This window comes from Convolutriloba macropyga, unplaced genomic scaffold (assembly GCF_964194025.1).
Source record: "Convolutriloba macropyga unplaced genomic scaffold, txConMacr16.3 SCAFFOLD_5128, whole genome shotgun sequence".
In the NCBI taxonomy this organism is placed as follows: domain Eukaryota; kingdom Metazoa; phylum Xenacoelomorpha; order Acoela; family Convolutidae; genus Convolutriloba; species Convolutriloba macropyga.
The window spans coordinates 1-13,134 of NW_027451726.1; the positions used below are offsets into that span (position 1 = coordinate 1).

General features: G+C 34.3%; 1 protein-coding gene across 1 annotated transcript; it reads left to right on the forward strand.

The window, feature by feature from the left end:
- Positions 1 to 214: 214 nt before the first annotated feature.
- Positions 215 to 8,156, forward strand: LOC142356923 (uncharacterized). The gene is made up of 3 exons (XM_075408670.1): positions 215 to 277; positions 7,078 to 7,194; positions 7,634 to 8,156. Exons 1-3 carry the CDS (start codon positions 265 to 267, stop codon positions 7,927 to 7,929), a joined length of 426 nt encoding a protein of 141 aa, XP_075264785.1. The 5' UTR covers positions 215 to 264; the 3' UTR covers positions 7,930 to 8,156.
- Positions 8,157 to 13,134: the final 4,978 nt, after the last annotated feature.

Genomic DNA, 13,134 nt, shown 5'->3' on the forward strand with positions numbered 1-13,134 from the left:
ATATGCGTTTTCTACCTCCATTACATAACAGGTGTGCCATAAGTGTGTGTGTTTGTGTGTGTGTGTGTGTATGTGTGTGGGGGGGGGGGGTATCTATCAACTCATAAAAGGCAAAGCGCAACAAAATTTAAAATTGCTCTTGTGTTGATTTTCTATCAATATTTCCGAAAAATCACTGGGATTGTTGTTTTTTTGTTTTGCACTCAAGTTCTAATGGAGAAACTTCTTCCAGTTTTATTTACGGCCTGTGGACTTTCAAATATTATGTGTGACCCAGGTTAATTTACTTTTGCTTTTTTCATAATCAGTCAACAATTCACTGATATGCTGAAACCAGACCATCCCATGTGTGGTCTGTGAAAGTCCCCTTAAATAACCCTCAAACGGTAGGTTTTGAGGCCATAAATTAAGTTGAATTTTGTGCCCAAACATCAATCATAGGGCTCCAAAAATATAGCGTCAACAAACTGAACAGTCATCACAATCAATGTGTTTGTATGCGTCAGAACCCCCCCCCCCTCCCCAGATTAATAGGCATGTAACATTTACGCCTCAGTGCTCATATGACATTTTATGGATTAACGTGCTATATAAATAAAAACAAGGCATAATTTGTAAGTGGGATCATTAAACACGGATAGGGTGGTTGTTGAAACAAAACAGATCTTACAGTTTTGTTAACCCATCGGTGTTCTTTATAACATAAAGTAAATTAACTGAGAGCCATATGTGTCACTTGATCACAAATTACAACTAATTCTAGAAAAAGACAGTATCATAAAATTTATTCTTTTTGCAAGCGCAGTTGAGTTTGATCAGAGGCAATGTCGATGGCACAATAGTCTGATCCGGATTGATTTTGAGCGCACAATCGTCTGGACAATTGTCTCGGTTTGGTCTGGGCCATGGTCGCACAATAGTCTGGACAACGGTCTAATTTGGGCCTGATCAAAGGTCATTTCCGTCTGGCAAGGTCTTATTAGAGACAACTACGAAAGCACTCCATCTGAACACGGTGCTTCGATCACACTTCAGTCTGATCAGATGCTACTTTCGTCTGGCACGGTAGATCTGAGTTCACTTCCAGATGGCACGTGAACCTGGGTTATGTTTGTTAATTCGAAAAAATTGGTATTCGAAAAAATTGGCCGCCGTCGGCCTCTCAGTGGATAATATTTAGGCGCATTTTTTTGACAATTCAAAGAACTTGAATTGTATTCGGGCGCTGTCATTTTTTGCAGTGAAACTGAAGTGATGCTTTTGGTCACGCTCTTTTGCTATATTATAGAATTTGTTTACACTAATTTCAAAAAAGGTGAGAAAACGGTGTTTGAACATAAATTCGCTTTCTCGTTACTGGTTTTTGTTAACATGAAGCAAGTTGATTTTGATTTAGCTGTAGTTTTTTTTCTTTTCGCATTTTTTTTCTAAATGGCTTTCCAAATCCACTCATATTTCTCTCTAGATCTAGTTGGGATTAGTCGATGATTTTTTGAATGAATTGTGCGTAATGTAGTGAAAACGATCAATGTAGGAAGAGCAAAAACTATGGAGAAAGGATAAACTGATAAGGACCTGTCACTAAGTCATAGTTTATTTTGATATCAAATTTCGTTAGAACGATTGCCGGCTCCGTTATCATTAAGCTCATTGGCCTTCGGTTTAGAAGCTGAATTAAGTATAAATGTTGTAGTCTTACTGAAACTGTACGTCAAAATGAACACTTTTGACACGTAAAAAATTTTCTGTCAATTTTTATCTCTTCTTTTTTTCTTTTTTCTGTTTAAATCCCGATGTAGTTCATTCGGGTCAACGACGGACAATTTCCAACAATTTTCAGGCTATTTTTCGCAATTTGATTAATCAACGTAGGTGGTATTTGCATGCTTCAAAGTCACTATTCTTGGTGTTCGGTACCAACTTTGTGGTGTTATGAGGAACGTCGCCATAACAAGAGGCTAAGTCGAAATCTAATACTTAAGCATAAATTTATCTGACCACTAAGCTGGGGGGGAGGCTATATTGGGAAAGACCCAATTTCTAAACGTCATCTAATTTGGACAGCCAATTAAAACACGGAACGATCGTATTTTCATTTTTTTCGCAATGTTCGGATTTCCATATTTTGAGATTTTTCTTCGTAAAACGATTAGGTATTCATTTACGTGGGATATATAGTTTAATTATGTCGTTCGGCTGAATAATCTAATCTTCAAAAAGAGCATAGTCAAATAGAAGTTGCAGAGTGTTTCAAAAAACCAGCACGAAATTTTCATTTTTAAAAATTTAAAAAAAAATTGAATAATTTGACCCTATTACTTGCAATATCTACCTACGCTCTAATTTTTAAATTTTAATTTTTCCATTAGACATGACAGCAAACTCAGTTTTCTTACCATAAAAATTAACTTTCCACAAATTATCTTCATAAATAAAGTTTTTTGCTCTTATAATAGACCTGATCAGAGAATCGAGAAAATAACATGAATCGGACCTTGATTTATTACGACTTGGACATATTATTTACGTCTTTTCAGTGTCCTATTCGAAAGTAGCAGTTTCTTCGAATTTTTATCAAAAAAAATTAACTCACATCGTCAATAGACTGTCAAATTTCAACACATGCATAAACGAAAAAACAAGCAGTCATTCATATGTCATCGCAAGTAGCCGTGCGTATTTATAGTTTTATGTTCGACAATTTCAACTGCTAATCTCAATTAGTGAAAATAGCGTCAGTTTTTGCGAACATGCTGTCAACTATAAAATGTAATTTAGTAATTCTGAAATTAGGGAATTGTGGCGGTACAGATTTTTGTTTAACTCATATATATACATACGTGTGCCATAAGCGGGTGGGGGGTGGGGGGGGTATCTCTCAACTCATAAAAGACAAAGCGCAACAAAATTTAAAATTTCTTTTGTGTTGATTTACTATCAATATTTCCGAAAAATCACTGGGATTGTTGTTTTTTTGTTTTGCACTCAAGTTGTAATGGAGAAATTTCTTCCACTTTTATTTACGGCCTGTGGAATTTCAAATATTTTGTGTGACCCAAGTTTATTTATTTTAGCTTTTTTCATAATCAGTCAACAATTCACTGAAACCCACTCCATGTGTGATCTGTGAAAACCCCCTTAAATAACCCCCAAACGGTATGTTGGTTTTGAGGCCATAAATTAAGTTGAATTTTGTGCCCAAACATCAATTATAGGGCTCAAAATAGAGCGTCAACAAATTGAACAGTCCTCTCAATGTGTTTGTGTTTGTATGCGTCAGAACCCCCTCCCCCCCCCCCAAGATCAATAGGCATGTAACATTTACGCCCCAGTGCTCAGATGACATTTTATGGATTAACGTGCTATATAAATAACAACAAGGCATAGTTTGTAAGTGGGATCATTAAATACTTACCTGTGGGGGTTGAAACAAAACAGATCCTACAGTTTTTTAACCCATCACTGTTCTTTATAACATAAAGTAAATAAACTGAGAAATATATGCGTCACTTGATCACAAATTACATCTAATTCTAGGAAAAGACAGTGTCATAAAATTTATTTTTATTGCAAGCGCAGTTGAGTTTGATCAGAGGCAATGTCGATGGCACAATAGTCTGATCCGGATTGATTTTGAGCGCACAATCGTCTGGACAATTGTCTCGGTTTGGTCTGGGCCATGGTCGCACAATCGTCTGGACAACGGTCTAATTTGGGCCTGATCAAAGGTCATTTCCGTCTGGCAAGGTCTTATTAGAGACAACTACGAAAGCACTCCATCTGAACACGGTGCTTCGATCACACTTCAGTCTGATCAGATGCTACTTTCGTCTGGCACGGTAGATCTGAGTTCACTTCCAGATGGCACGTGAACCTGGGTTATGTTTGTTAATTCGAAAAAATTGGTATTCGAAAAAATTGGCCGCCGTCGGCCTCTCAGTGGATAATATTTAGGCGCATTTTTTTGACAATTCAAAGAACTTGAATTGTATTCGGGCGCTGTCATTTTTTGCAGTGAAACTGAAGTGATGCTTTTGGTCACGCTCTTTTGCTATATTATAGAATTTGTTTACACTAATTTCAAAAAAGGTGAGAAAACGGTGTTTGAACATAAATTCGCTTTCTCGTTACTGGTTTTTGTTAACATGAAGCAAGTTGATTTTGATTTAGCTGTAGTTTTTTTTCTTTTCGCATTTTTTTTCTAAATGGCTTTCCAAATCCACTCATATTTCTCTCTAGATCTAGTTGGGATTAGTCGATGATTTTTTGAATGAATTGTGCGTAATGTAGTGAAAACGATCAATGTAGGAAGAGCAAAAACTATGGAGAAAGGATAAACTGATAAGGACCTGTCACTAAGTCATAGTGCATTTTGATATCAAATTTCGTTAGAACGATTGCTGGCTCCGTTATCATTAAGCTCATTGGCCTTCGGTTTAGAAGCTGAATTAAGTATAAATGTTGTAGTCTTACTGAAACTGTACGTCAAAATGAACACTTTTGACACGTAAAAAATTTTCTGTCAATTTTTATCTCTTCTTTTTTTCTTTTTTCTGTTTAAATCCCGATGTAGTTCATTCGGGTCAACGACGGACAATTTCCAACAATTTTCAGGCTATTTTTCGCAATTTGATCAATCAACGTAGGTGGTATTTGCATGCTTCAAAGTCACTATTCTTGGTGTTCGGTACCAACTTTGTGGTGTTATGAGGAACGTCGCCATAACAAGAGGCTAAGTCGAAATCTAATACTTAAGCATAAATTTATCTGACCACTAAGCTGGGGGGGAGGCTATATTGGGAAAGACCCAATTTCTAAACGTCATCTAATTTGGACAGCCAATTAAAACACGGAACGATCGTATTTTCATTTTTTCGCAATGTTCGGATTTCCATATATTGAGATTTTTCTTCGTAAAACGATTAGGTATTCATTTACGTGGGATATATAGTTTAATTATGTCGTTCGGCTGAATAATCTAATCTTCAAAAAGAGCATAGTCAAATAGAAGTTGCAGAGTGTTTCAAAAAACCAGCACGAAATTTTCATTTTTAAAAATTTAAAAAAAAATTGAATAATTTGACCCTATTACTTGCAATATCTACCTACGCTCTAATTTTTGAATTTTAATTTTTCCATTAGACATGACAGCAAACTCAGTTTTCTTACCATAAAAATTAACTTTCCACAAATTATCTTCATAAATAAAGTTTTTTGCTCTTATAATAGACCTGATCAGAGAATCGAGAAAATAACATGAATCGGACTTTGATTTATTACGAATTGGACATATTATTTACGTCTTTTCAGTGTCCTATTCGAAAGTAGCAGTTTCTTCGAATTTTTATCAAAAAAAATTAACTCACATCGTCAATAGACTGTCAAATTTCAACACATGCATAAACGAAAAAACAAGCAGTCATTCATATGTCATCGCACGTAGGCGTGCGTATTTATAGTTTTATGTTCGACAATTTCAACTGCTAATCTCAATTAGTGAAAATAGCGTCAGTTTTTGCGAACATGCTGTCAACTATAAAATGTAATTTAGTAATTCTGAAATTTGGGAATTGTGGCGGTACAGATTTTTGTTTAACTCATTTTTGGCAAATAAGATATAAGGGAAATCTTAGTATTTATAATTAGGTTTAAATGAAGAGTCTGAATAAAAATTTTTGGATAAATTTTATAAGCAATTACTCTAGCCGTTTATTTCAATCGAAATATCAAATAGGTAATCAATAGTTGAAATAATGGGATTTAGTCTGTTTCGCCCCCTCATTAATTTTTACGCCCCACAATTACAAAATATATATTTTTATATAGCACGTTACTATATAAAAAATAGCATGTACGCCTGGGGCGTGAGAGAAATATGCAAAATAAATGAGGGGGGGGTTACACGTAAGATCTAAAAATTTTTGTGAACAAGGTGCTGCAATTTTTATAAGAACGTCTCTCTTGCCGATTTTTTAATGGTTTTGAAATGGAGAAAATATTTTTTTACCCGGGTTGCTCATAATACAAAACTCTAAGCAGTCATTCTTCGTCATAAATGCTTCTTAGTAATTATACTAGGTCATATATAGGTTGTATGATTTCCTGGTAGTCATACAAGGAACATATATGATTTCCAACAAATCATGCAAGAATCAAAAAATTTCAAAGCCTAAGAACCGTACAAGTTTCCTTTTCTATCAGTGTTGAAAAAATTTCTCGGAAATCATCAATATTGGAAACAAGAAAATATCAAACCTTTAGTTACCTATTTAGATTTACTCTTTTATATAGTGCCCGATTTTGCAAATGATTTTGTACGGTAGGGTATTTTGGTGGATCACAAAAGAGAGTGACATAGGTGATGCCTTAACGAATAAAAATTTAAAACGTAAATGGTAAAAAAGATATGAAAATAGATGTATGATTCTTTGTAATCATACTAGCTTCATATATGTTTTCCTTGTAATCATACCAGGATCATATATGATTTCTTAGTAGTCATACAAGGATCATACTAGGAAATAAGTTATGATTAGTATGACGTCATCTAAAGTTACAGAGCACGGGTCATTACATACTAAATCATTATGTTAAAATGTTGCACGTGCGTTTGGGGGCTCGAATAATATGCAACCACTAAGCTGGTGGCACAAACGGAAAAGATGCCAAAATTCTTTTTTTAAAACATTTGGCATTGAGTATGATAACTTTTATATTTCCCCTTATACTAATGCTAATTTAATACGACAATATATTGATAAATCTTCAATTTGTCGATTTTGAGGATCTAATCTGTTTTGCCCGGACCCAGTATTTTTATGCCCCACTTAAAAATTATGTGTTGTTATTAGTCTTGGGCGTAAAAGCTTGGATCTTTCATGCCCCCCCCAGATTAGTGGTCATATAACTTTTTAGCCCCAGGCGCACGTGCATTTTCTGCATAGTAATGTGCTATATATAGCAACATACATATCGTAATTGGGGGTGCAAAAAACACTGGGAGTGACAGAATAGATCAAAAAGATATGTCACGAAGCTGAGAGGGGTGTAAAAGAGAATTGGTCCAATGTTGCCTAGGGAGTGACTATTATAATGCATCTTCAAAGGGTGGTTTGGACGATTGGGAGCGAAATCATGACAGTGTTGCCATTGGTCATTCTCGCATCAAAAGAGGAAAATGCGATTGGGAAAATTGTTAGTTTTTTTAATTTAATTCATTAAATTTAGTCTGTCATTTGAAATCCTCAAAATGCTATACTACATTGATTTTGCTTGTAAGAAAACATCAGTTTGAAAGGCCAAATTTGACATATCCAATCATTAATAGTCTAACTTACAGATTAATTAACCTAAGGTGTGAAATTAAGGACTTAAAGACTAATGGAAATAAAGATTACCTAGATTCCGGACGAGCGCCGCTTGACCAGAGGTCGAACTCAATTCAGGATATGGTTCAGAATTTGGTGTTTGAAAACAAACCTATATTTCCCACAAACGCGCGAGCAAAAATCTTAAAACAAGAGTTAATTGAGTAAACGGTTCATACACATAAGGTCAGAGACAGTGATCCTTAAAATTAGTTGCAATTTTTGTTTATTTTTTGTTGATTATCTCTCCTTCTCTTTAATTTCAGATGGGAGAATCGACTATATTTGCGTATGCGAGTGTTGGCCTTTTTTGGACTATCTGTTGGGTTCGGAGGAAGAAGAAATGTACAATTGTTGTGTTGAAAATCTGAGAGATGCCAGGAAAAAAGACTGTTTGGACTTAAAGGGTCGGAAGATACCAGACAATGACAAATGCTCGAAGTTCTCTCAATCTTTTGAGAAGTGCTTTGTTGGTAACTACCAATGCAGGCTTTCAGTTGCGACAACTCTAATGGCTATTGTAGCAACAATTAATTATGCTGTTAGTTTCTATAACGATTAAATTACTGACCAGAAGATGACTTAACGCCGCGTAAATGTATCAGTGCTGGAGTTGAAAGAGATAACCAATTATGGGCAAAGCCTAAATCTCTATGACCGTGTGATTTTACTTGACTCCTATCGTACTACTAAACTTGATGAACCGGTGCTCTCAATGATTTATTTTGTTATTAACTTTGTAATGGAACTTTCCCAGGTTTAGGGACTCTCCCAGTTGAACTCCCAGGTTACCCATACTTGGAAAACTTGGTACGGCCGAAGGACGGCACCGTATATGTCTTAGATTAAAACCGTTCTAAGTTCTTGTCAAGTTTACTACGGCACCGTACTACGGCCGTACTATGATTTATAAGGTGCCGTGCTAATGCCGTATCAAGACTAATAAGGTGCCGTAGTCAGGCCGTACCAAGATTAATGAGGTTTTTAAGGTAAAATAATAGCTGGAAAATTGTCGGAAAAGGCTCTGGTCAAGTTGAAAAACCGACATTTGAGACTTTTCCAGTATGTTCTGGGTGTGTTTCCCTCCTCCTTTCTCATACGGGCTGGGGACCGGCTACGGCCAAGTTACAAACTACAGCTATAGGAAAATTCAGCGGAGCACTAGATAAAAACTAGGCTCGAAAAGCTCTCTCCAAAACAGACAAACTAAACAGACAAACAACTTTAAGACCCAGTAGAATAAAATGACAACCTAAAATAAAATTTTCAAATAAGCGTAAAAAATTGTGAAATTTAAATGTAATACTCTCACTACTTTAGGATCCAATTAAACTCAACTCAATAGTCTCCAATTTCTGACACGAAATAGATAAAGACACAGACAAGAGGAAAGGGCACCAAAATCTTTGATGAATTCTCAAAAGCGCCAAAAATTTAATAAATTAATTTTTACAGAAAGAAACTTGAGCACAATTAACTGAAACGACCGCAAACAATTAAACGACCTTTTCTTTAGTGTACTATAAACTGTGGGCCTGCAACTTGGGATCTAACCATCAGCTGTGTGCAGGTGCGACTGACAGTTTAATGTGTAAAACAGTGCAAATTTTATTTGCTTCACTTAAACCGCAAACTATTTGTTTTTCCGAACCTCAGTTCACAGCTAACATTTTTTGGAGACATAATACGTAAGCATTGGTCTTCTTTGGAACAAAATCTCAGTTTTTACGCTTTTGATGGATTTCTGGAGTTGAACGTTTTTCTGGTTGATTAATGACATGAACTGCAGAAGACATCATTAGACCTCCATAGTTCGGTACGGCCTTACAAGGGGCATAACTGTTTTTTGCTAATTTGAACTGTTTTTGACCGTCAGGCGTACTTGCAGACCAAACTAATGTTTGAAAACAACATCTTGGAGAAATTTCAAAACTTGGTACTGCCTTAATTGGCGCTGTACTAAGTTTTGTAATTTTCATAGATGTAAAAAGCGCCAAAAAGAACTGAAAAAATTGACTTATTTGAGATAAGCGTTGTTTTTGTAACCCATTTTAGGAAGGTAGACTTTTGAAATTGGTAATTACATCAATTAGATACGGTGCCGTAGAAAACTTATTACGGCCTATTACGGTGCCGTAAAAAGGTTTGCAAGTTTTCTACGGCAGCGTATAATTCTTAGTAAGTTTTCAAAGTTTCGTCTAAGGTGGTTAACCTGGGCTATGGAAAGAACACATTCAGACTGTCCATGTAACGTTTTTCCCAGACTTGAACCAGGTACTGGACATTCTTTTCATATGTCAAGCTCGCAAACTGAGAACAAAGTTTACTGCCTATCAACGCTGATCAAAAAACAATACTCCAAATGAAATATTAAAGTTTGTAATTTTGCTCCTAATTTTATTTGAAAAAAGATTTGATAATTCAACTAATTTTCATTAAAACTATTGTTTTTCTCCGTGACCCTTTAAATTACAGATAATGATAGTTAAGCACATAATGTAGGAAACAAAGGTCGCTGGGGTTCAAAATTCTGGCTACGTATATGGCTCAGAACTATATGGCATTTTAACTTCTAGCTCTGCGAACTTACAAGCCAATTAAAAGAGAGTGTTCGAATTTTTCAGCTCTTTCAGCTCATTTTGTACGCATTGCCAACTAACTATCTGCATCAAGTTAAACTGTCGCTCTCTGATATATTAGTCATTTGTTTCCATTGCGTCCGATGGTCTTAAAAATACCATTCTTATCTACAAAAGTTGTAAGAAAAACTTTTAAAATATTCACTTTCTCTTGATTAAGTATCGAAGCAGCTATGATGTAGTATAAAAAGGCCTGATTATGTTAAGGTGTAAAAGAACGTCACGAAAACAAGCTGATCATTAATATGGTTCTTCTGCAATATAGCTCGATTGCACGCCCTGCTTAGTTGTAATATAACTTGTAGCTCCAATTGATGGTTAGCAAACCATAACGGGGGAGCTTTAACTTCTTGCTGTGGACATGATGAAAAAACGCATCTCATTTCAATAGTCTTTCAGCGCAATTTATGAGCCCTTTCTTCATATCCGGAGCATTTCTTTAGAAAACGAGGCGCAATCGTTGAAAATTCAGATTGTGTTTCACATTTTGTTTACAGCTTTTGCTCAAATTTCACCAGAATTTTTTCCAATTTTAGCACATGATTTAGACAGTTTCTTTTCATTTCTTAGATGATTGTATTGAAATTCGATATTTCCACTGCATTTTTGTTATAATATTTTCCTAATGATAAAACAGATCAGTTGCTAGTAGCACTAAGCTTTCAGAACTTTTTTGTTCCGACCCCTCTTGAGGGGGAAGGAACTATATACTCAAACGGGTTTTTTTTGCTCAGTCAATTTTGGCCGACCGATATATTCATCGTAGAGAGTTGAGACTGTTAACAATAGAAAGCTTGTCCAGCGTAGATTATGGAATTTAAAAGGTTTTTTTAATTTTCGTTTTTTAAAGGGAGTTATCGAGGTTTAAATTTTGAGAAAATAGTGTGAATTCCGGCGAGATTTTATTCACTTTTTTCGGAATTTTTGAATAAAAATTTGCCAATTTTACTAAAATTTGTTAATTTTTTGAAATTGTTGTTGATTTTTATTTGTAAATACAAAAAATCAAAAGAATATTGTAGGCTATTTTTATTTTTTTTAAGACTTTCTTCAAAAACAGCAAGAAATAAGTTTTTTTATTCCATTTTGATTAAATTTAAAGGAAGTAGAGACCCAAACACCACTAACACAACTTTCGTAGATTCAAAAAGGGGCTTTTTTACATCAAATTCCGTTGAGAGTACTCTGTAATTAAAAAATCGCCGTTTTTTGCTAAATTTATTCGTTGATTATCAGAAACACAGCATCTATTATTGATTTTTCTTACTAACAAAAAATCAATATCTATAACATTCGAATAATTAAGTATTCTTAAAGAACAAACAGCATTAGCAGGGCTAGTTTTGGAAAAATCTTGGACTGTTATAATCCAAAATCAATTCGGATTGTAAACAGTCGGTCTTTTTTGTATAAAAAAGTTCGATCTCTGTACAATAATTAAATAACAGAACATTTCAAAATAAAGCTCACTAATCATTGTTCCAATTGGGTTCCTAATTAGCTCCACACTATTGTATCTAGTTGATTACTTGAAAGCTTATGGTCGTTTCGACTTTTAAAAGTATTTGATTTTCAAATAAATAATGACTTATTAAACTTTTGCCTCTATTTTTCTCTTTCTTTGGTCAGTTTGTAGCTTTTTGTCCGCAATAAAAGAATGCTTCTTCTTTCTATTGAAATCAACTTCAATCCATATTGCGGTTTTACGCCTTAAGTTATGGCTACTGTCTTTGATACAACTAAATTTCAAATGTTCTTAATTTTTAGGTATTTGCCCATTTTTCACGTTTTTTAGTTTTGTCACACTATCACGTTATTGACAGTTCACGTATCACATTATTGGCTTTCAAAATAAGACACAATTGATATTATTAAAATGCTTGAAGATATAGATTATGATTTTAACGGCTTCGACACTACTTTCTCGAAGAGTTTAATTGATTTTTTTAAATTGTCTTTAATCGCAGTTTTTACTTTTTCTTTTTAGTCGCATGAAATTTTACTGTACAATGAGCCGGTTTCATTGTCTTTTCATGAAAAATTAGATGGGTGATATTCTGATTTTAGTAGATAGCTGGTAGCTTTCATGATTCTGAAAACAATTGTTTTCCAAATTAAAAAAGAAACACTTTTTAACTTCCCAATTTTGTTGCTTTTCTTGTCGGAAGGTTATCTAGTCTCGTTAATTACAGGCCAATTATGACATTATTGTTGTCCACGGAAGGTTTCAAAAGTGGATTAGTGTCAAACAATCTAATGTTTTTGAAGAACTCACTTACTTTACTGGCTTCGACTCGAAAAAAAAAGTAATTAATTTTTGATTTGTCATGTTTGATGTTCTTTTGTAGACATAAGACATATTCTGGATAATTTTAATTCTCACGGGCTTCCTTTGGTAGAATATACGAACCTAATTAATTTTTTAGTCTTTATTTAATGGCGTTCACGTCTTTGGAAATATTTTTTTTCGAAAAAAACTTAAATTGTTACTTATTTTTGCAATTTGTTTTCCATTTTTGTCTACTTGTTGCCTTGCTTCATTAATGAGAAGTCACATAATATATTGTCGGTGTTTGCAGAAAATGCAACTGAACACATTTTGATGGCCATAGTACGGTTTTACGGTTTCGCTTTACGGTTTTCTGCCAAGTTTTATTAGATTTTTTGTTAGTTGTCTATATGTTCGATTTTTAACCGCGTAAAAAATTGAAAACCGGCAGCTCTTAAGTGCTTCTAAGGAATCATTGGTAATCGTACATCTACGGGATATTTGATTTCATTTCTAATGGTTTTCATTATTTCAAAATTAATAGTTTTGAAAAAAAAATAAGCGATTTTTTTAACTTTACTCTTTTTCTTTATTGTCTAATTGTTACCAAGCCTTTTTATTGACTACTCCCTTATCTTTTCTGTTGAATTACAGGTTAATTTGTTTAATATCAGTTTTATCTGACGGTTTATTGACTTTGTTATTAAGTTTTTTTTTAAAACGGACATGAAGTTTTTGATGTAATTAATTTTTGTTGTTGCTGTTGTTTGATTTTGCTGTTCGTCTTGACTCGCTTTCTTAATATTTGCACATCTCATCAATCTTATGCGCCATTTTTACTCGGCCCCAGTTCTTTGCT